This window comes from Gadus morhua, chromosome 7, assembly GCF_902167405.1.
Source record: "Gadus morhua chromosome 7, gadMor3.0, whole genome shotgun sequence".
Classification (NCBI taxonomy): Eukaryota; Metazoa; Chordata; class Actinopteri; order Gadiformes; family Gadidae; genus Gadus; species Gadus morhua.
In genome coordinates this window covers 8,409,827-8,432,369 of record NC_044054.1, presented here as the reverse complement: position 1 = coordinate 8,432,369, position 22,543 = coordinate 8,409,827, and the positions used below count along the sequence as shown (strand labels likewise).

Here is a 22,543-nt window from a genome sequence, read left to right as displayed (position 1 = left end):
CGTCCACTCGCTGAAATTGATCGCTATAGTCTACCGTAGGTTTATGAACTAAACGGCGGCAAGCTAGCGAAAGCCGGCGGCAAGCTTTGCGGAGTACCGGTATTTAACAACCATGGCGAATGAAAATATGATCACACACTACTTCTCCTTTATATAGCCTGCGTCTCAATTTTTTTTTAGCGCAATATACACAGACAGTATCCGACCGATTTTTTTCCTATTTGAGCGGTAAAATTAAACCTTCCCGGTCACATGACCGGCATAATAAATAAAATAAATAATTTTCTTCTAGCGGAAACACTGGCACACGTACAGTGTAGACACTACACGCACACTGTCATCCTGTAGACACACGCACACACTGGAGAGAGGGAGGGAGGGAGGGAGGGAGAGAGGGAGGGAGGGAGGGAGGGAGGGAGGGAGGGAGAGGGAGAGGGAGAGAGAGAGACTCTCTCACTCTCACAGACAGGTCTTGAATTATAGCGCCCCACCCTGTGGTCAAAGTGGTACTTCGGTTCCTCCTTTTGGTGCAGTTTGAAGTCAACCTCTATTATAAATACTGCTTACTTTGCTCATCTGAAATGTCCCCAACGTGATTTTTGTTTGGTGTGTAGGGTCCGGTAAGACGGCCGCGTTCCTGTTGCCTATCCTCAGCCAGATCTTCGCGGATGGGCCAGGAGATGCACTGGCTGCGGCTAAGGCGTCTGGACAGGTGAGATCCCCACGCACTCAAGGCCACCTAACAACGGGAGACGTACGCGCTGACATTTGACTGACGGACACGAGTTTAGCTTCATGCTGTGACTTGCGTTTGGAAGATGTTTCTATGCATTTAGCAACTATGTACGCGCTCACTAAAGGGCTGAATAGGGTTCCGCGTCAACGCAACGCATGGGGATTTACAGACCCGCTACCTCCTTGCGGACCTTCCTTGCAGACCCCGCAAGGCCCTGACGTGCGCCTCCCGAAAAGTGTAATCTTGCATCGAGGCGACGCAGCAGCCAGGGCTGTGATTGGTCCGCTCACTAAAACCCGACGCAGCTTTAACCATTAGCGTGGCGGAGGCAGGTTTCATTTTTAAGCTGCGTCTTGCGTTTGCATAACTGTACGTTCACTAAGTCATATTATATCAAACTATACTATGCTAATATATACACAAATATCTTTAAAAACGCACAAAGATATTTAATATGTTTTTCTTTTAATATAATATAAAAATATTGAAAAACATATAAAAGAATAAAGATCACTAAAAACACACGGGTGTTTGAAATTGTTCATAAAGATGTTTAAAATATCTTTCAAAACACAAAGATTTGGAAAATGTTTGGGGAAAATGTCCCTGTCTCATACTTTGAAAACTCCTGGTCTAACAGTCACAATTCGATTATCTCCCCAAATCGTCCAGCCCTACCCGAGACCCATGAGACCCTTGTTTGTTTTTCTACTGTTGATGACGAACCTGGCTTCTCTTCTAGGACAATGGGAAATATGGGCGTCGCAAGCAGTACCCCATCTCCCTGGTGCTAGCCCCCACCAGAGAGCTGGCCCTGCAGATATACGATGAGGCCAGGAAGGTAAGAGCGAGGGCAAGCACACACTCTCGTTCATGAACACACACACGCACACACGCAGATATGTAGGCACGTAAGCACTCTCACACTCATAGCAAAGTAGGATGAAGGTATAAACACACACACAATGCAGATGTAGGATGAAGGTACGAACACACACACACACTGCAGATGTAGGATGAAGGTACGAACACACATTGCAGATGTAGGATGAAGGTATGAACACACACTTCACCAGTGTCCACCTATGATATGAAATGAGTGCACAGAAAACACGTACGTACGCACACACGTCCACACACGCACACACACACTGTCTGTGTGGCTCTCTCTGCCCCTGTGTGTGTTGAGCCGTTGTGCACCCCTCCACAGTTCTCGTACCGGTCGCGGGTGCGTCCCTGCGTGGTGTACGGTGGCGCCGACATCGGGCAGCAGATCAGGGACCTGGAGCGAGGCTGTCACCTGCTGGTGGCCACGCCCGGCCGGCTGGTGGACATGATGGAGAGGGGCAAGATCGGCCTGGACTTCTGCAAGTAAGACCAGAGGAACACGGGGAGACCGTTGGAGACACGGGGAGACCAGAGGGACACGGGGAGACAAGAGGAACCCTTATATCTTGGGTTCATCGTCTCGATTCAAGTACACAATACCCATTGACAATGCAGTATCCAGACCTGTTACGTATGGGGAATTTAGCAGACGCTTTTACCTAGAGCGACTTACAATAAGTACATTTGTCTTTGGAAAGAGAAACAACAATATATCGCTGTCGGTGCAGTAATGATATTCATAGAACCAAGTGCCAAGCACAAACAATCACTAAGTTAACCCATTCCCCGTATACAACAAAGATAGCTAGGGTAAGATGATACACAACTAAGTTCTATAACTAAGTACGACATACAATAAGTGCGACCATTAAGTGCGAGGACGTGCAACAAGTAGGAGGGGAGGGACGGGGTGTCGCCGACATGCGAGTCCTTCAGCTAGACTCATGGATCACCTTTTGGACATCCCTGTTTCCATGTCGGGAGCACTGTTGTCACTGTCTCAGTCAATATCGTGAATGTTGTGTGTTGAGTCAAATCAAGTTATTTTTAGAGCCCTTTAAAACAACAGTTGACGAAAGTGCTGAACAAATCAACTATCCAGATATAAACACACAAATAACATAGAAACTATTTAAAGCACAAAAAAATGTGAGTTATTAAGTTTATATGGAGTTAAATGCAAGAAAAAATTAATTAGTTTTTAGTAGGGATCTGAAAGTGTGTGTGTGTGTACAAGCAGCCCACTCTTTTAACTGCAACCAAATCCACCCTATTCGGGTACGAATAATGTTACCTTACCTTTAGGGATCGACCAATATGGATTTTTTAGGGCTGATACCGATTTATTTTCCATCAGCCTTAGCCGATGACTGATACTGGCAGACGATTTCCTTGAGCCGATATTTGGAGCCGATGCTGCTTTTGCTCACTCAATTTACATCATAAGGCCCAATCCCATTTCTACCCCTCACCCCTCCCCCTTGTTTTGAAGGGGGAGGGGGAAGGGGGAGGGGTAAGTGGTAGAAATGGGATTGGGCCTAAATATGACGCCATGATATCTCAATTTAAAAAAATAATGTCTGTCTGTAAATCATGCAGGACGGAAGGAAAAAAAAACCTCAAATATCGGCCGGCTGATATATCGGTCGATCACTACTTACCTTCCCTTCCCTTCCCCCTAAAGCTACCTGGTTCTGGACGAGGCGGACCGCATGCTCGACATGGGCTTCGAGCCCCAGATCCGGCGCATCGTGGAGCAGGACACCATGCCCTCCAAGGGCCTGCGTCAGACCATGATGTTCAGCGCCACCTTCCCCAAGGAGATCCAGGTACGTAGGGACTAGGGGCTGTTCCCCTATGGGGAAAAACAGCATCCAGAATATTTCGGTCAATGTTTTTTTTTATTCAGCATTTCTCTCCACAAAGATACACCTTGTAACTGAGAACTTTGAAATGTCCCCTTAAAAACAAATACACAAAATGATCAAATCAAAAATAATGTACATGTATGTGCACATACACGTTTTTTTTCTGAAAAAAACATTGAATGAATGCAATAAATATCCTCCAAAAAAATTGTGTGTGTGTGTGGTTTCAACCCGATTTTATTAGTTTGGTCATCCTTTGACCTAAAAATCTAAAGCACGATCAAAATTTGATGAATTGCCCTAATATTCGGTATCATTAGGCGAGTGCTGCATGAAGTGCTCAACTATTGTTCTTAAGTTTTATTCTTTCTTCTTTCTTTATTATTCTCGAGAAACTTTGCGACCTATCTCCTTCCTCAATTTTTCACCTAGTTACTCAATTCCCATTTTAAATGTCCTTTATGCTTTATCAAAATCACAATTTAAGTTCCATGTCGGTTTGTATTCAGTCAGTCTCATTGATTTACACTGAGGTTAGAGCGTGAGGACGTGCCGGCAGTGTTGACATATTGGGCAGTTTTGCTTGCTTAATTTGACTACTTTTACGATGTTCAGGCAGCGTTTCCAGATTGGGCGATTTTTCCCACCTAATTGGACTACTTTTAACAACGTTAGGCTGGAAAAATTAGCATTAGGCGAGTACATAAAATTTCAGCTGGTTTAAAAAATAAATAATGGCGGGATTATTATTCCAGCTTTTGTAACAATGTATTGCAGCACTTTGCTTCTTCAGGCAATGTAATTCAGTGTCAGTAAGTTTTTGATTTCAGCTTCCAAGTGCACGTGCATTGCAATGCATTTGACCTTTCAGATTCTTCAGTTCAATTAATTTTGCATTTCTGCATTTTTAACAATGCTTTGCGCTTTTCTTTCAGCTGTCACTTTATTTGTTTCCAAAAAAGATTTCTCTGTTCTTATCCCTCCACTTTATTGAAGCCATGTAACGTTTCTTTACATCTTAATCTCTTTGGCTTTATTAAAACATATTTTCAACCTCACTTTGTACTACAGCACTATGCATTTTCGGCAGGAGATGCATTTTCTAGTTTAATTAGGGGTTGGTATCGAGAGGGCAGAAAATGTATGGGAACATCGCTCATCCGTTTACCGTCTTCCATTCAATAAGAACAAGTGTTACTAGTAGTTACAATGGTATATACTCGGTATCTGCCGATACTCAAGTTCAGGAATCATTATCGGGAGGGGAAAAAACGGTATCGGGACATCTCTAGTCCGTTTGGCGTCTACATGACGGCGGGGGCGTGTGCTAAAACGTCGCTTCTCTGATTCAGATCCTCGCCAGGGATTTCCTCGAGGACTACATCTTCCTGGCGGTGGGGCGGGTCGGCTCCACCTCTGAGAACATCACCCAGAAGGTGGTGTGGGTGGAGGAGAGCGACAAGCGGTCCTTCCTGCTCGACCTCCTCAACGCCACAGGTACGCAAGGGCCAACCTCCTCGTGCACAACCCCAACGTTTGCGACTGTATTGTTGTGGTATGTGTGGTCTTGCTGCAAATTAATTGCCCGCTTGGGGCAAAGAATAAAACTGAACTGAACTGCAACGTTTGCAATGCCGACCCCTGCCGAAGTCATGGTGTGTTCGAGTTGCAAAGAGGGGAAAAACCCCCCAGCTTGCTGCGTTTCACCGAGGCACGCCCCCATTTGGCCGGTCCCACTCGGGATTCTGAGAGTATACAGAGTTCAGTCAAACTAACCCTGTAACCGATAGAAGTTAGTTAGTAAGCTTTTGCTCATAGGGTTAAACTAACCCTATCACCGATAGTTAGTCAGCTAGTCCTCCTAGGATTAGGGTAGCCAGCTAGTTTTTTCTCCTAGTTGTGCGTGTCTGGGGAAGAGCTTACAAGCTAACTAACCAAGAGCTATCACATACACTAAGCGATGGCTCTTAGTTAGTTGGCTAGTTAGTCGAGTCTTGTAAAGAACAATCTCTTAGTGATTGGATTTTTTTAAATTAAGGCCTCAAGAAATATTTCCTCTATATATTCTAATCTTATTTATTAATTAAAAGGTCTTCAGATGGACTCTAACCACAATGCATACATCCTAAGGAATTGATCACCCAGCAGCCCTTGAGCAAGGCATTTTTCGGGGAATAACCCTTGCTGGGTTAGTTAATCTCTTCTAGGCATTTTGTAGCAAAGCATATTAGGTCAATGTTGCTAATTTAGTTTAGCTGCTGCGTCCACATTGACCATAATTATCAGGGAAGCAAAACTATTAGCATTACAATAGCCTGTAATGCTACAGGGAATGCTTATCAAATGATGTTCGTCATTTAAAACAACTCGTAAATATCAAATGGAACATTCGGTAACGTCCCCTCAATTATTCAACTTGCTCACCAGCCCAGCTCGGACCGTAGCACTGTGCTAGAAGTTCATCCAATCATTAACTCAGTAGCAGCCTTTTCAAACAGAGGCTTGCCTTTTGTTGTGTACGTATCTCTGCAAAGGTTTTATTAAAGAAAAAAAGAAATCGGCTAAGACAAAATGCAGAAAAACAATAAAAAATAAAAGGCAGAAATAAATCGGAACACGCGGTACCCCGAGATGCAGGTCACGTTCGTCCGCTCGCAAGCACAGTGGTCTCCTCGCCCTGCATGGTGTATTACTGTAGAGATTTCCCTGCTGCATCCCCCCTCCACCTAGTGTATTACAGTATTGGTGTGCTGGTGGTTTGACATGTGGATGGTTTTGTTCTCTAAGTGATCCCCAGCGAGATACAGGACAATACAGGAGAGACCATAGAAAAGCCCGGTAAGCGCCCCCTGCCCCACAGTTTTTCTTCTCTCCTCCTCCCTTCCATTCCATACTTAAATCGTTTTTAATTGTAAAGTTGTTTTTTTTTGAAGTTAGCTTGTTTTTAAGTTGTTTTTATTTCGTCTCAAGGGGTCGCACACCGGTTTTACCCGTGGGACGACACACTGCACTCTCTCCACATTTTGGAGACGGTGGCTTTTCCAACGGCGTGACCCCCCCCACCCCCCCGGGCGCCATTTACCCCTTAACGAGTCCCTAAAGCGTCCTCCACTCACTTTGTCGCCGCGCCCCCGTGTGTGACCCCACTTTAGTCGCTTGCTCTGTCAAAGGTGTTGACTTTTTTTTTTGTGTCGTTCCTTTCAAATTCTTAAAGGTGACGTATTACACCACCAGGTGTGAGTGTGATCGGCCGTTACAAGACGTTGTGAAAATCGGCCTCTTCTGACATCACAAGTGGGCGTGTCCACCTAGAAGGTGGACACGCCCACTTGTGATGTCAGAAGAGGCAGATTTTCAAAACGGCTTGTAAAGCGGTTAATCACACTCACACCTGGTGGTGTAATAGGTCACCTTTAAGTTTTATTTTGTTTGCTGTACACCCTCCCCCCCACCATTTGGGAAGCCCCTGCTCATAGGGGCGGTCGTTGTCATCCATTCCCGGAGTCACTATTATTTATATTTTTTGTCTTGAGCATCTCCTGCGTCCGAATCATCTTATTTTGGTTTAAACATTGTGGTTTTGAAGACAATTTCAGTTGTGTGCTTTCGTTTCTGTTCCGCCTGCTCAGGCCATCGTTATCCATACCCCCTTCCCCACCACCAACTGTGATGTACCATGTCAAAATGCACTGCCTGGGGTCATGTTGTCCTCTGAATACTGCTGGGTGGTCTACCTTGTGAGTGTGGTCCACGTAGCCCCCGGGGCATGAGGAGGGGACCGTGCACCCCCCAAACTCTACACAACACCAACCCCACCCCCTTGCTCACTTTCCATCCCTGGCTGCACTTTTCCTTGTCCTGTTTTGTATCCCCATTTTGAAACTGTGAAGTAGTCACCCACGTTGGGCTACCATAGTGGCCGTCCACGCAGGCAGTGTACCCTCTGACATGGCCATAGATATATAGACTGACTAGATATTGCCTGGGCTGCGCTGTTCAGTGGAACGTATGCGTCAATACCGCCTCCATCTTGCCGCGGGGTAACCACCCAAAAAAAACAAACCAGAAACCAACTCCTGCTTGAAGATTGCTTAAAAATAAAGCGTTTTAGAGTAACTTTGAGTGTGAAAGGACCTCAGTTCCATCAGCATTCATTCAGGTGGGTGGTTACCCCGCGACGAGATGGCGTGATTGTTGACACGTGCTTAGAAGCTGAATGCGATATCTAGTCAGTATATATATCTATGTGACATGGCGATGTAATTGTGCTCGGTTCAACATCATGTTTTCAATAGATACACACCTCATGTGTTAACCACATGTACACTACCGTTCAAAAGTTTGGGGTCACTTAGAACTGTCCTTATTTTTTTCTTGTTTGTTTTAATGAAGATAACAGAGTAATCAGAAAGTCTAGACATTGTTAATGTGGTAAAGGATGGATTATAGCTGTAAACGGCTGATTTTGAAAGGAATATCTACATAGGTAGATGGAGGCCCATTTCCAGCAACCATCACAGCAACCATCACTCCTGTGTTCTAATGCTAAAAAATAAAATATTGTGTTAAAAGGCTAATTGATTGTGCAATTATGTTAGAAAACGATTGTATAAAAGTGTTTGTTTTCTTGGAAAACATTAGACCACAAACCTTTTGAACGGAAGTGTAAGTGTGCAGCAAATGTCCATGCCGCACGCCCTGGTGTGCAACTTTCCAGAGTCCAATCAGACTCCGACAGGTGTAGCTGCTTAAACCAGCCATCGTCTACTCAAAGTCTAACATAGTAATGTGGCACTAAATAACAAAAGGCGGAATTAAAGTCTGATACTCTTAAGACTTTAATTAATTCAGATATCAAGGAGTTTATATTTAATTTAGTGCTGTTAAGCCATTAAAATATTTAATCGCGATTAATCACGTTAATGACATAGTTAACTCACGATTAATCGTGAGTAATCGTAAAAAAAATTCTATGCTAAATATCCCTTCATTTCTTTGTCCCATTATTTTTTCTCATTTTAATGCTCTTATCGACATGGAGAAGTGCATCGGCTTGCCTTGTGCAATTTTTTTTTTATTGATGACAACATTGGCATATGCTGATCAAAACAGGACGATACAAAAAATATTACAAATTGCAAAGGTAAACTCGGCCTATAGTGCAATTAAACGATGAACATAGGAACATACTGCCTTGAACATAGCAGTCTGGCTACTGCTTCTATGTTAGGTAAACTAGGACTCAGCCTATAGTGCAATTAAACGATGAACATACAAACATACTGCCTTGAACATAGCAGTCAGGCTACTGCTTCTTTGTTTTGAGCCAAAGAAAAAAAAAAAAACAATTAACGCCGTTAAAATTGTTTTGCGTTAACGCCGTTAATAACGCGTTTAACTGACAGCACTAATTTAATTATAACTCAATTTCAATCAAACATGCAGATAATGCACTAATCAGTTAGCTGTTTAATTTCTGAGAGATTGAAAGCGAGAGAGAAAAAAAGGAAAGTGTGCCAGAGACGAGAGAGACAGAGATTGCGCGCCCTAGAGTGAGTACAACAAATGTTATGACATGATGGGACTGTTGGCATTAGTGGTAGTGAGGCCATCTTGTTTCAGTATTTGAGATGAGTAGCTCTTGCTGAACGTGTCAATTCAAGATGTTGTACATGATTTAAACTGTAGTGACGTTTGCATATTCAGCAAAATAATTCATTCCCTGTCCAGCTCATAGCTCAGCCATACGTAGCGCTGCTTGATCATGGAAAAAATCATAATCACCATTATTTTGGTCACTGTTGAAATCACGATTATTCAAACGATTTTCTTTTCAGTTTGAAAACATGATGCGTTTTTTCAGCATTTAACCCTCTTTAACCAAGAACTTTGACATTTTCCCTCAAAAAATATACCCAAAATGTTAAATAGAACATTTTTGAATAAAAAAGAATGTACAAATTTGTATCCAGCTGTCCTGCAAATGAATGTTAAAAAAAATATTGATAATAAAAAAAATAAACTTGATTATATTAGTTTGTAGATCGATCAACCGAAAAAACGAAATCACGATCAAAATCTGTTTAATCGCCCAGCCCTAGCCTTAGACCCCGGGATCATCGTCAGCCTCCACCCCCCCACCCCCCTACCCTCTGAGTGCCACTTCACACACATATAGTACCCCCTTTCCACAGCCCCAAAACACCTCACTATAAAGGCGGCTTGAGCTCAGGAGGTTGGCAGGTAACCGAAAGGTTGCCAGTTCGATTCCTGGCTCCTCCTAGCTGATTGCTCCCCGACGAGCTGGCTGTCGCCTAGCATGGTTGACTACGCTGTCGTTGTGTGAGTGTTCGTATATGTATGTGTGCGTGAATGGGTGAATTTGTGCGTGAATGTGTATGAACGGGTGAATGTTTATATTTATATATAATAAATAAATGCAGTGCAGTCATTATCCCCTCGCTCCCCCCCCCTCCCCCAGGGAAGGACTCTCTCACACTGGTGTTCGTTGAGACCAAGAAGGGCGCCGACGCCCTGGAGGACTTCCTGTACCGCGAGGGCTACGCCTGCACCAGTATCCACGGCGACCGGTCCCAGCGCGACCGCGAGGAGGCGCTGCACCAGTTCCGCTCCGGACGCTGCCCCATCCTGGTTGCCACTGCGGTAAGGCCGCCCCTGAAGCACCCCCGACTGGGGGGGCGTCAGCGCTGTTCAGGCCTAGGACCCCTTGGCTGACTGTGATGACACGGTGTAGAGAGGGGGCCCCAAGTTATACATTGTAAAAGAATGATCGTATTGTACCAGTAACCACCCCCCTCCCCCCTTCTTGTGTCCGATCCGTCCCCGTGTGCAGGTGGCAGCTCGAGGCCTGGACATCTCCAACGTGAAGCATGTCATCAACTTCGACCTGCCCAGTGACATTGAGGAGTACGTCCACCGTATCGGGCGTACGGGCCGCGTGGGGAACCTGGGTAAACTACGAAACATCTATACTCGCGTCCTGAATGTTGTCGATGTGATGCGTGTGTTGCTAGATTGTGTATTGTGTGTGTGTGTGATGCATTTGTGTGTTGCTTGATTGTGTAGTGTGTGCTGTGTCTGTGTTGCTCGATTGTGTGTGTGTGATGCGTGTGTGTGTGTGTGTGTGTGTATGTGTTTGTTGATTATGCAGTGTATGCTACTTGTGTGTGCTGCTTGATTGTGTAGTGTGTCACATCGCCCACCGTCAGTGTCACGGACGGATCGGGCAGGTCCTGAAAAAAATATTATCTTAATCACGATTATTTCGGTCAATGTTGAAATCACGATTGTTTTTGAGTTTGAAAACGTGATGCGTTTATTCAGTATTTTGCCCCTAAAGAAACACGCTTAACTGCGAATTATGAAATTTCCCCCCAAAGCTCATAGAAAACGCTAATTGAAAAGTAATTTGCAAAAAAATGTATCGGGCTGTTCTGTAATTTCTGTAAAACATTTATGAAGATATTATGAAGAAAATAGGGCCGTCAAATGAACGCGGTAATTTCGATTAATTAATCACAGAAAAAGTAACGCGTTAAAAAATGAACGCAGATTAATCGCGCTTCTATTGTGCCCTTTGACCCGGTGCGTCATTTGCGTTGAAACAAAATGGAGGCAGATGAGAAGACGCTGCTCGGCCCCGTGAAGGGAAAATTCAAGTCTAAACAACTCCCCGACGGAACTGTAGATAGGAACACCGTTATCTGCAATCTCCGTAGTAAGGAATTTTCCTGTCACCGGAGTTCATCAACCCTTAAATATCACCTCAACGCAAAACATTTGGCAGCAAGCTCGTAGGTACGAGTTGTCACAGCCCCTGAAGCTGGCGCTAGCAACCAGCCTCGTCAAGCCGCACTCGACTGAGATGCGTTGATTCTTGAATGAGATGGAAATGTTATTAATTTGATTCTAAAATGCACCGTATGTTAATGAAAGACATCTTTTTTAAAGAAGAGACATTGAACTTTAAAGTCTATTATGTCTATTATTCATCGAATCACTCATCTGCCATAATTTACTTGAATTAAATTATTTTGAAATACTTTCTCGCAAATTGTAAGCATGTGATTAATTTAGATTAATTAATCACAGAGCCTGTAATTCATTAGATAAATTTTTTTTTAATCGCTTGACAGCCCTAGAAGAAAACTAAATAAAAAATGTTTGTCCAAAAAATCGTCAACCTTGGATCGCTCACAAGGATCTCCGAACTCGTGAAGCGTCTTTTAAACAAAAACCTCATCCCGTGCCTCCCCCTCCGCTAGGTCTGGCAACGTCGTTCTTCAACGACAAGAACGGCAACATCACGAAGGACCTCCTGGACATCCTGGTGGAGGCCAAGCAGGAGGTGCCGTCCTGGCTGGAGAGCCTCGCCTACGAGCACCAGCACAAGAGCACCGGCCGCGGGCGCTCCAAGAGGTACACGCCGAAAGGAGAAAGGTTCGGGATGTCTTCCCGATGTTTGGAACACTTTATAGACGTTTACCAAGGTTTTTTTACAGTCATCGACATTTCGCGTTTTTACGATAAATTGTTACCTATAAACATCCACTTCAAGTTAAGGAGTTAAGTTATGGTGTCGCTGTGGTTCTGCTAAGACCGCACTCAGGATCCCCCCACAGACGCCAGCCTTTGTTAGGATGCCTGGGTTAATCGAAGGCCTGTATTCTCCGATAGGTCAAGTTACCGTTCTGCTGGACAGGTTCCCAGGTGGGTCGGAGCAGTTGGTACTGTTCTCCGGTGTATGGGGTTAAGTATCGGTTCTGTGTTCCATGTTCTCTGGTCGATTGGGTTAAGTGTTGGTTCTGATGACCACTTTCTCTGGTCGATTGGGTTAGGGGTTGGTTCTGATGGCCACTTTCTCTGGTGGATTGGGTTAGGGGTTGGTTCTGATGGCCACTTTCTCTGGTGGATTGGGTTAGGTGTTGGTTCTGATGGCCACTTTCTCTGGTGGATTGGGTTAGGTGTTGGTTCTGATGGCCACTTTCTCTGGTGGATTGGGTTAAGTGTTGGTTCTGATGGCCACTTTCTCTGGTGGATTGGGTTTAGTGTTGGTTTTGATTAGGGCCCGACCGATATTGATTTTTTAGTGCCGATGCCGATTATTTTCAGAGAAAAATTACGATTACGATTTTAATCGGCCGATTAAAAAAAAAAAAAAAAAAGCATATAAAATGTAGTTTTTGATACCTTAAATATACTTTAAACACTTTTGACGAATATGTGAATTGAATGCAGAACCTTTGAGTGTTTTAGAATACATTTACAGTCAAAAATGAGTGTAATGTAAAATAACTAACTAACTCCCAATGTGCTGCGCTCGTGAGCAGTGACTAACATGTGCGTGCTGAGCAGTATGGTATCACCGTTAGAGTCTACTGTATAACAAATTAACATGGCCTGGGACCTAAAGAAAAACAGGCACAACATGCTCAAACAACGCGTCTTGTGTACATTGGTGAGGTGAGCGCGTAGCTGCCTGAGCGAGCGTGCTTTCATGTTGTACGGTAAAATTCAATCTCCTCTTTTTTACTCCAGCTAAAGTTGTTAGTTAGCAAGGCGAGTAGGAGCGCAATCTGCAGGATACTAAGCGCAATAACATTTTAAAAAAAATAAAGAAAGAAATCGGTTGTAATCGGCGTCTTTTTGGCCGATGCCGATTATTTTCAAAAAGGCTATAATCGGCCGATTAAATCGGCAGGCCGATGAATCGGTCGGGCCCTAGTTTTGATGGCCACTTTCTCTGGTGGATTGGATTAAGTGTTGGTTCTGATGGCCACTTTCTCTGGTGGATTGGGTTAAGTGTTGGTTCTGATGGCCACTTTCTCTGGTGGATTGGGTTAAGTGTTGGTTCTGATGGCCACTTTCTCTGGTGGATTGGGTTAAGTGTTCTGTCCCCCTGGTTCTCCGGCTAAGTGTCGGTTCTCTCCCCCAGGTTCTCCGGTGGGTTCGCCGCCAGGGACTACCGCCAGACCAGCGCCGCTAGTAACCCCGGGGGCTTTGGTGGTCGCGGCGGCGGCCGCAACCAATCGGTGCACGGAGGGAACCGCGGATTCGGAGGAGGTAAGTACAAGGATTCACATCTTCATTTAAAGGTGACAAATTACATTAACCGTCATCAATCTATGACTGATAGATGAGCAGAGTTTGCTACAGTCCACTGGGTAGGCTGGTAGACTGATCTATCCAGTGCACGTCTAGGTGGACACGCCCACTTGTGGTGTCAGAAGAGGCAGGTTTCCAAATCGGCTTGTAACGGCCGATTACACTCACACCTGGTGGTATAATATGTCACCTTTAAGGTGTTTAGCTGATGCCTACATCCAAAGAGACTTACAATAAGTACATTTGTCAGGAGAAAGAGAAACATATCTGTCGGTACATTAAGGATATTCATAGAACCAAGTGCCAAGCACTAACAATCACTAGGTTAACCCATACACCGTACACAACATAGATAAGGTAACATGCAACGCAACTAAGTACAATAATAACTAAGTGACATACAATAAGTGTGTACATTAAGTACACCAGGACGTACAAACACACAATAAGTGTGTACATTCAGTGCCAGGTCGTACAAACACACAATAAGTGCGTAAGATGGGTCTTTTTGGGAGGAGAAGGGGCGATGGGGGTACGGGAGGAGGCATGGATCAGGTCAGTCTGTGCAGAGGTGTTTTCCACCTTACTGGTTGTGGTCCTAACGTGCGTGTGTGTGTTCTCTTTCTTCCCTAGGGGGCTTCGGGAACTTCTACAGCAGCGACGGCTACGGGGGCAACTACTCCCACTCCCAGGTGGACTGGTGGGGCAACTAAACCCCTCCCCCAAATGACCCTTCACCCCTCCCCCTTTGTCTATCGTCGTCCTTCTCTTCAGCGTACCCTCCCCTAGTGGTTTATTTGTTTTCGTTCCACAGCATGCCCCCCCGTGCGGAAATGTTGTGCCCCCCCCTTTTTAGATCCTCTTCCTCGTCCAGCATCCCCTCCACCTCCTCCCATTACAGAGTCCACAGCCCTAAACGGATCCCACACAATAGTCAGTTGTTTTTCATGGGACTTTGTGTCTTTGATCGCTTGCTAGCCCCGCCCCCTAAACCCCCACCCCCTCAGCTTCTAGTGCACTTTGGTTCATCATCACCGTGACGAACGCAAAGCTCCCCATTAACGCTGGGGATTCGAAACGGAGAGTCTTGAGTCGTTTAACCCTTAGTTTCCCCTTAAAAATCGCTCAGGGGGAATCACACTGCGGGAGGGAGGTATGACCTCAAGTTCATCGACCTTTGGGTTGCGGTGACCGCCGTAGTGCTCACCCCCCCCCCCCCCCCCCCCCTATGTAGCTGTCACTCACCGCCTCCCCCCTCCCCTGACTTCAGCGTATGACCAGCCTGTGTTTCCCAGATCCACACAAACTTAACTCCCTTAATCCACGGCTCGGCATTCAAAGGCATGACGCCAGATCCCCTCCCTCCCCCCTGGACTTAAGTTCTTTTTAAGTGTCGATGTGTGACCGTGTGTGCACTGGCATGGCTGTTTTCATAGGTCACCCAGCCCAGACACCAGTAGTCGTCACGCAGCGTTTAAAAGAGAGCTTTCAGTGTTTTCGTCGTTCAAGCGATCCCATGAAACTGGCCGTCTTCTCATGGCCATGCGACAGATAGACAGACAGACAGTCAGAGTATCCTAGCAGAGTTTTCATTTTTTTTGGATAGAAAGGCAGAAATTTGATTGACAGGTGTGCCGGCGAGACACGATGGTTGTTTCTCGACGACAAACTGTGGTAAAGTCGTGAACTTGTGCACTTTTAAATTCCACCCGCTCAGAAATGCATTTTTCTCTTTGCTGCAAAAAACAATGGAGCATTTGTTAGTGTACTGTGCCTCCGAGAATCAGAACGGTATCTCCTGCAATTGTGTTTCTTTGTTTTAATTGCCTGAATATACATATATATATCAATATAAATAAATATATATATGTGTATAAAACCGGCGACCAACTTTTTAGCCCGCTGTGACTCAAATATGTCTTTAATATCATGTTTTGGTGAACATGTTTTGTGGATTTCTATTTGGAAGGAAAAACCCAACTAGAACTAAATCAAACCTTGGCAAACAACCTAAAAAATCGTTCGTCTATAGAAGTCAATCGCAGGGTCTTATTGACACGCCGAATCCCAAAAGCATCTTATCTGCGTCGCTGTGTTCAACCCGCGTCGCCGAAGGCCCAGTACCAGTCTGTGTGTGTGTGTGTTTGAAATTGAAATATCAAATGCCACGCACTGCATCCTGCTTTCGGGGATGCCAAGATTGCATCCGAAGTTTGTGTGAAGCAAAACAACCAATTGATGAAAAGGCGTCAATGTGTTCATGTTAAACACAGGACATGTCACGGCATCGCAACAGCCTGTGGACCGTGCTGTGTATCTTTTAATTTTACGACATTTTCCACGAAAGGTACTGGCTGCGGGACAGTTGAGGCGACGGCAGAGGGGTAACATGCTTTTGGGAAGGCACGCCCTGTTTCGAGGTGACCTAAGTGTCACACCGTGAGCTCTGGGGGTTCAGGGGGGCACCATCTGGGTTTCCCAAAGCCATTCCGACCACTAAATCGGAATAAAAAAAAAAAGATATGGATTACATTTTTTGGAAAAAACAGTTACGATTTATTTTCTCTGAAAAAACGAATTGGATGTGCAGAAACAATGTGAAGCTGTGCACTGGGTTTACCGACCTTTTGACCCCCAGAAATGGAAGTGGTGGAACCCGCATTGCTACCAGCCGAAAATTGAAAACGAGTGTCCGAATGTTCGGTCCGCGGAAGAGCTCAGTGGCGCCTGATTGGCTTTGGGAAACTGATCCTTTGTCGCAACGACTGCAGACGGGAAAACCTATTTCCGCTGTCGATGTTTTAAAGAAGCCCCTCGTCCGCCAAAAGTCACCTATTTCAAAGGGGTACACACAAAGCAAATCATTTCAAAAGAGTTCAATTTATTTCTCGCTCACTCTATCCTGGAGAGTCTAGTATGAAGAAGTCTTCTCTAAAAAAACAAGCCGTTCGAAGTTTATCCATTTGGTTCCCTGGAGGTGATAAAAAGTCGAGTGGGGGATGGGCGTGTTTTGGGGGGGTGGGCGTCGTACAACGGGGCATCACTAGCCAGTGGCGCTGGACACCACTAGCATCGGCTTTGTATAGAAGTCGAGTTAAACGTCTGAGCGTCACGCCCGGGAAGCCAAGCTAGTTCTGTCCGGGCGATATATCGGAGGCTAGGTTTTAGTCTCCTTAACCCCGACACGAAGTCCATTCCCGCTTCTAAAATGTTTTTTGTTCCGAGCAGCAGAAGTCAAAATGTACAGTCTGTACGATTTGAGTTTAAAAATTAAAACAACGTACATTTTGTATTTATTTATATTTTTTTTAAACAGGGCCTCGTTTTTCGGGTATTCGGGGGTTGAGACGCTCCTATTCTCGTACGTGATTTAGGATTTACGACATCTGTGGTAAATATGTGCAAATGTCTGCAAATGAGATGCGTACCGTTTTTGGTGAATCTTGTTTTGCAACACATTTGTTCCTTGTTTTCCTCGGGTCAAAGAAGGATTTAGTTTTACAAAATCAAATGTTAAAAAAGGGGGTATTTTCCCTTATTAAAATAGTGCCAGTGAGGAAGATTCTTTGCTGGTAACACACGCGAGGTCCTGTCGTTCTACTTCCCTTAATTTTTTGCACATCGGCTTTGAGAGACAAACAAGGCAAGTTAACGTATGCAAGTGTTATTGTTTTTTGGTCAAGAAGTAAACATAAAATTCTGCAGTTTAGCAGAAATGAAATATTCCTCTACAGGCTTTTATTTAGCTAATTCAGGTCTCTTTCTCAATTGTTGTGTACTCCATATTTTTTTTTTAAACATCGATTTTCACTCCCCCCGACAGACATAAGCTGTAAAAACGAGGCAGCCTTACAAAATATTTAATTTATTAGAGTTTCAACGAGAGGTCATGTACACGCCAGAATAATCAACAGCAATAGTGCTTTCAATCGTTTTACTCAAGTTATTATTAGATTCCTAGGATGGCTGGTTTGCATTGTTAAGAAACTGAAGAACCACACACCCACGTGTAATTAGAACTGTCAAACGGGACAAAGTCTCGCTGGTATTGTTTTAATTGAATTGGATTTTTTTTTGTTCAGAGCCCCTCTATAGTCGTTAGGCCATGGTTAGAGCATTGAATACCTGAGAAGACCTCAAAACCCCTCACAACTCGAGGGAGGGCATCCCTGTGGAATCTCTTGAATCAAGTCAGTGGCGAGGGCATTAATATGATCTCATCTGGGAACTCAACTCTAGGCAGTGGACTCTTCTGGACCTTGAGCAACTAGGGAGGTGTTTTTTTTACGTGGTAACGCTTCTGCTCAGTGATGTGTTCGGGGTCTTGCCTGCGAGTTCAGGGCGTCTCTGGCTGTGTTTTGTGGCAACGTTGGCCACTGGCTTTTAGGTTGCTTCGGGAAATCGTTTGTCAGAAATATATCAGTTTCCCTTACAATGGGACAACTGGATCCGTTTCCCCTCAAGACGATTAGAAAGCAGTACTGTGGCAGCATCTGTTACGTGACACCAAATGTTGTTTTGTCTCCCCACCGTTTAGACGATTGGATTTTATGTTGGAAAGTCTTAAAATTGGTTGAGTGCCAAAAATAAATAAAGAAAAATAAATCGGTTTTTATACCTGCTGGCAGTTCGTGACCATTTTGTTGCTGATGTTCATTTTTTTCTACATTTAAAATAAGGTATTTGAGGATAGCATATGAGCTGAGGGTGTACTAGCCCACATGCTTTTTAGGCATCAGTGTGCGTTGTTTTTGTATTTGTTACAAGGGGATGTTGTGAGCGGTTCTCTTTGCACCTCAACGTGCCGGCAAGGAGCATTCAGTTAAAAGAAGCATTCCGTAAAGAACGTAGAGTTGTTTCCTCAGAAGATTCCGTGAAGTCGTGGAGTTTTACGCGTGGACGGATTCCGAAAAGACGTAGACTTTTACGCCTCGACAGATTCCGTAGAGTCGTAGGTCCTAACAGAACGGAGTGAACCCTGCTCCCTGCGGTGACATGACGGGGCCCATAATGGAACGAGCCGTTAAAAGTTGACCTCCCCCCAGCCCCCCACCCTCCGCCTTGAGTAGCAACACAACACAATGACCTTTCAGAGCAGACCACTGATTCATCGGACACTCCCCCTTTTTATTAGCAAGATTTCTGTTTTCAACACAGGGGGCCTTCTCCTGGGTTTACACGGCTAGGATTGTGTCTGAACGAACCCCATACTTACTGTGAGACCTGCGCAGTGCCTTGATCTTATCGAATTCCAACATCTTCCACCTGAGCCCCCGGCAAGGCATGCTGCCCCCCCCCCCCCCCCCCCCCCCCCGAGTCAGTAACAAGGACCCTGTGAAGTTCAAGAACAGCCGGTATACCCCATGAACTCGGACCATGAAGACGACGTCGTAGCACACGCAAGCAGATTTGTAAATAGATAATTTTGTACATGCGCCACGACCAACGCTCTCCCCTCTCCCCACTCTCCCCTCCACTCCGAGAGGGGAAGTTCCCACACCTTTATCTCCGGAGGAGGTCGTTCACGGGATCTATCAACCCCGAACGTTTTTCCCCAACGTTTGACGCATTCAATTTGGTGACGCCCCTTTCCCAGCAGGGGGTCCTGATTAGACGTCCCCCAGTTAAACAGCGGTGTTCCCCCACACCAGCGGTGGTCTCCGTTGGCCCCCTCCTCACCCCCCTGGTTTTATATCCCTGCACACGGTCGTTCTATAGTCCTGCTCCCTGCACTGTCCGCACAGTCCTACACACAGCGGTTTCCAGTCACATAGTCAAACACGGCAGGGTTGGCCTTTCACAGTCATAATCCTGTACACAGCGGGGTTCTCCATAGCCGTACACATTAGAGGTGCTACGCTTCTGGTAGCCCAGCGGTTAGCGGTCGTCCCCTAACACCCCCCCCCCCACACCAGCCGCCCCAATTTACATGTGGTTGATGGAACTATTAAATCCACCCCTGATTTTCTGATGCGCTGCGACACGATACTTATTTAGGTTTGTACATTCAGCTTTAACGTTCAGCAGACATTTTCTCGAGGGCATTCCCTTTGCGCCCTCAGGGGAGAGTGTGTGTGTGTGTGTGTGTGTGTGTCTTAAGACAACGACCACTACTGTGTGCGTTTGTTTTATTGAAGTCACAGGGTGATTGAGTGAGGAAGTGTGTGTGTGTGTGTGTGTGTGTGTTCAACTACAGAGTGTGTGTTGAACGAAACAGTGTGTGGGGGACGGGGGTTTTCAGCCGAGGCAGCCGGGGGGGGGTCACAGGAAGGGGTTCATGATGGACAGTTACAGAGGAAATTAGCATATTTGCACACAACAACAAAGACCTAGAATCTACTTCTGCTGCTAGTTTGTGTAATTTATCAAGCATTTTTGAGAAATATTTATTTTTATAAGCCTAATAAAAAAAAAAATGATATTGAAAGTCACTTGACCAAAAGACAGTTAAACAAAACACTGGCAGTTGAATGTCGAAATATCGTGGATCGTGTGAGTGGAAATTTCTATTTTTCTCGGGTAGTGTGAGCTTTTTAAATGTTAAAGAAGCGACGTGTAGGAATTTCTCGTTTCATTCATCGCTGTTTTTTGCCGCGACGTTCCTCTGGCAAGATAGCGGGAATTCCCGTTTGAAGGAATTCCGCGAGCCAGAGGACATTTTGTTGAAAGTGTTGATGTTAGACGAATCGGTCCCAAGTGAACCGCTTATTTTTTCACGTTGTCTCTTTTAAAAAAGTTGTAAAAGTTCTCAAATTTTTCCGATTTCAATTTTATTTTATTTCTTCTCGATGACGGGCAGAAATTTCAATTTCAATCGCTCAAAAGGCTTTCCGATAAATCTGCTTTTTGGGGAAGCGGCTCACGGGATCCGAATTCTAGCACCAACAGCTCGGCGGTCAGTATCGACAGCGATGCGTTTGGAGAAAATCCTACAGAAGTTGCCTTTAAAGTCATATTGGACTCTCTATCGGATCTGTAAGCCTGTTCGCGTAACAGGCTGTCATTGCCAACAAATTCTGATCTGCTGGAATCAACCGTCTTTAAATCGGCGAACTAAAAAAATCGGAAACCAACAATGCCAAGGTTTGGATTAATAAAATAAAAACAAAACGTTAAGATCAAAAATGGTAAATGAGAAAAAAAATAAAAAACATAAAATAAACCAAAAAAAAAGACAAAACATAACCGTACGAAAAAACAATGTCCAGATTCTCTCCAGTTATTTACATTTTAATTTTTTTGGTTCATTTGAGTTGCTGTTTTTTTTTTCCTTCCCCTACACTCTTGTGAATGTCTGGCAAGTGGCGATCTTTATAGTCTTTGTAACACAAATAAATAAACATGTGGATCTGTTGATACTTTGATGTCATTTGCATCTTTTTTGGGGGCCTTTCGTGTGTTGGTGTTCGCTCATGTTAAGGCCGGGGGTTGGGCGAAGTCTACGGGAACTAGACAAGTAACTACAGCCGGATAGCCAGCATCTAAACTATATAAGGATAGCAAACACACAAACTAAACTAGAATAGTGAACACACAAACTACATCAGTAACTACAGCCGGATAGCAAACACCGATACTTCAACCGGATATAATCTGAAATGTTGATCGTGACATCGGCTGCATGACTAACTCACACTACTATGTAGTTCTTTGAAAAATTATATTTGGAGTATCTATTAGGTTTGCCTGACCGGGTACTGGGGTTACAAATTAGCCAACAGGCTTGAAACCTATGCAACACATCTACACAAAATGTTATGGCATGGACTGTGATAATTGTGTATGTAATGTGCACTGACAAATAGACAAATGAAAAAATTGCAAAGACACTACAGCAGGATAGCAAACAAAGACAAGGATTCATTTTGCTAGGCGTGCTCAATTAAAACCCTCAACCTAAAGCTGTTCCATGTTTTGAGTGTGTCCATCACTCACACCTGGTGGTGTAATATGTCACCTTTTAATATTTATAAATGTCAGTCGATCAGACTTGCCCGCCTCCAGGGAGGCACAGGCCACCAAAATAAGCGCCCCCTTCGTAGATTAGTGCTTGATGTAATAGTTTAGCCCTCTGTGCAACACTTAAATATGTGCGTGTTTTATCATTTTATAATTAAAGGTTTGGTTTTGAAAATGTAACGTATGGGTTTGTCTTTTTTCTATTAAGTTCGTCACATAACGATCAATTCTGTCAGTTATTAATTTTGTGTTTATTTTTGTCAACCACAAACGGAATGCAATTATTTTACAGTACAAAAATAGTCTTTACAATGTAATCAAACTATATGAATCAAAACCCAGACATTTCTTTGTATTCTTTATAAGTTCCCGTCAGGCAATTATTCAGATAAAACTGGCCCCAAGGTTTTGGCCCAAAAGTAAAATGTTCAGTTTGAACTACAAAGCATCTGTGAATTCCTTAAAGGTGACGAACCGTATTGTTTGTTATGAGTGATCGGACTCTTCTGACATCACAAGTGGGCGTGTCCGCCTAGATATCTTGCCGACTTCATAAGTCAGTTTCCAGGAGGTTCGGACCTGGTCTCACTCACATCTGGTGGTATAATATATCGCCTTTGGAAAAATGTATAAATATAAAAACCCTTTCTTGAATGACTTGGTAAAAACACATGTAGAATCGAACTTGCTGCTTTTTTGAGTTGAGTCAGATAAAGCTCATCTTCCTTCTGATGAAGTAAGAAACACTGAATCCTAAATCATGAATCAGAGGTGATAATGCCGGTCCCGTTCCCGCGGTCTTCGGACTCGCCCGGCCAGAAGTCTGGGTTGCTTTTGTACCACTCGACTGGAAGAGAGGAGACGAAACAACGTTTTAAAAGCCGACAGAGATCCACGATGGCCCACAGTATGAATGCCCTTGTCCGGTATTCAGACGTGGTATTATGCGTTGCTGCTGTAACCGAGC

General features: G+C 44.5%; 2 protein-coding genes across 15 annotated transcripts in view; one reads left to right on the top strand and one right to left on the bottom strand.

Moving 5' to 3' along the window:
- Nucleotides 1-20,975, top strand: part of LOC115546490 (ATP-dependent RNA helicase DDX3X) — a 37,927-nt gene extending 16,952 nt beyond the window's left edge. For 7 of the 13 annotated variants that reach the window (XM_030359991.1, XM_030359995.1, XM_030359989.1 and 4 more), the window contains 12 exons: nt 615-712; nt 1,479-1,577; nt 1,947-2,107; nt 3,309-3,453; nt 4,845-4,989; nt 6,280-6,330; nt 9,974-10,155; nt 10,346-10,463; nt 11,778-11,931; nt 12,190-12,222; nt 13,448-13,575; nt 14,251-20,975. In XM_030359991.1, the coding sequence (XP_030215851.1) occupies nt 615-712; nt 1,479-1,577; nt 1,947-2,107; nt 3,309-3,453; nt 4,845-4,989; nt 6,280-6,330; nt 9,974-10,155; nt 10,346-10,463; nt 11,778-11,931; nt 12,190-12,222; nt 13,448-13,575; nt 14,251-14,330 (1,394 nt within the window). In that variant the 3' untranslated portion in view covers nt 14,331-20,975. The remainder of the gene's footprint in view (nt 1-614; nt 713-1,478; nt 1,578-1,946; nt 2,108-3,308; nt 3,454-4,844; nt 4,990-6,279; nt 6,331-9,973; nt 10,156-10,345; nt 10,464-11,777; nt 11,932-12,189; nt 12,223-13,447; nt 13,576-14,250) is intronic. The other 6 variants (XM_030359996.1, XM_030359992.1, XM_030359986.1 and 3 more) reach the window with 3 other exon arrangements.
- Nucleotides 20,875-22,543, bottom strand: part of tgds (TDP-glucose 4,6-dehydratase) — a 12,615-nt gene continuing 10,946 nt past the window's right edge. For both annotated transcript variants that reach the window (XM_030360012.1, XM_030360013.1), the window contains one exon: nt 20,875-22,423. In XM_030360012.1, the coding sequence (XP_030215872.1) occupies nt 22,335-22,423 (89 nt within the window). In that variant the 3' untranslated portion in view covers nt 20,875-22,334. The remainder of the gene's footprint in view (nt 22,424-22,543) is intronic.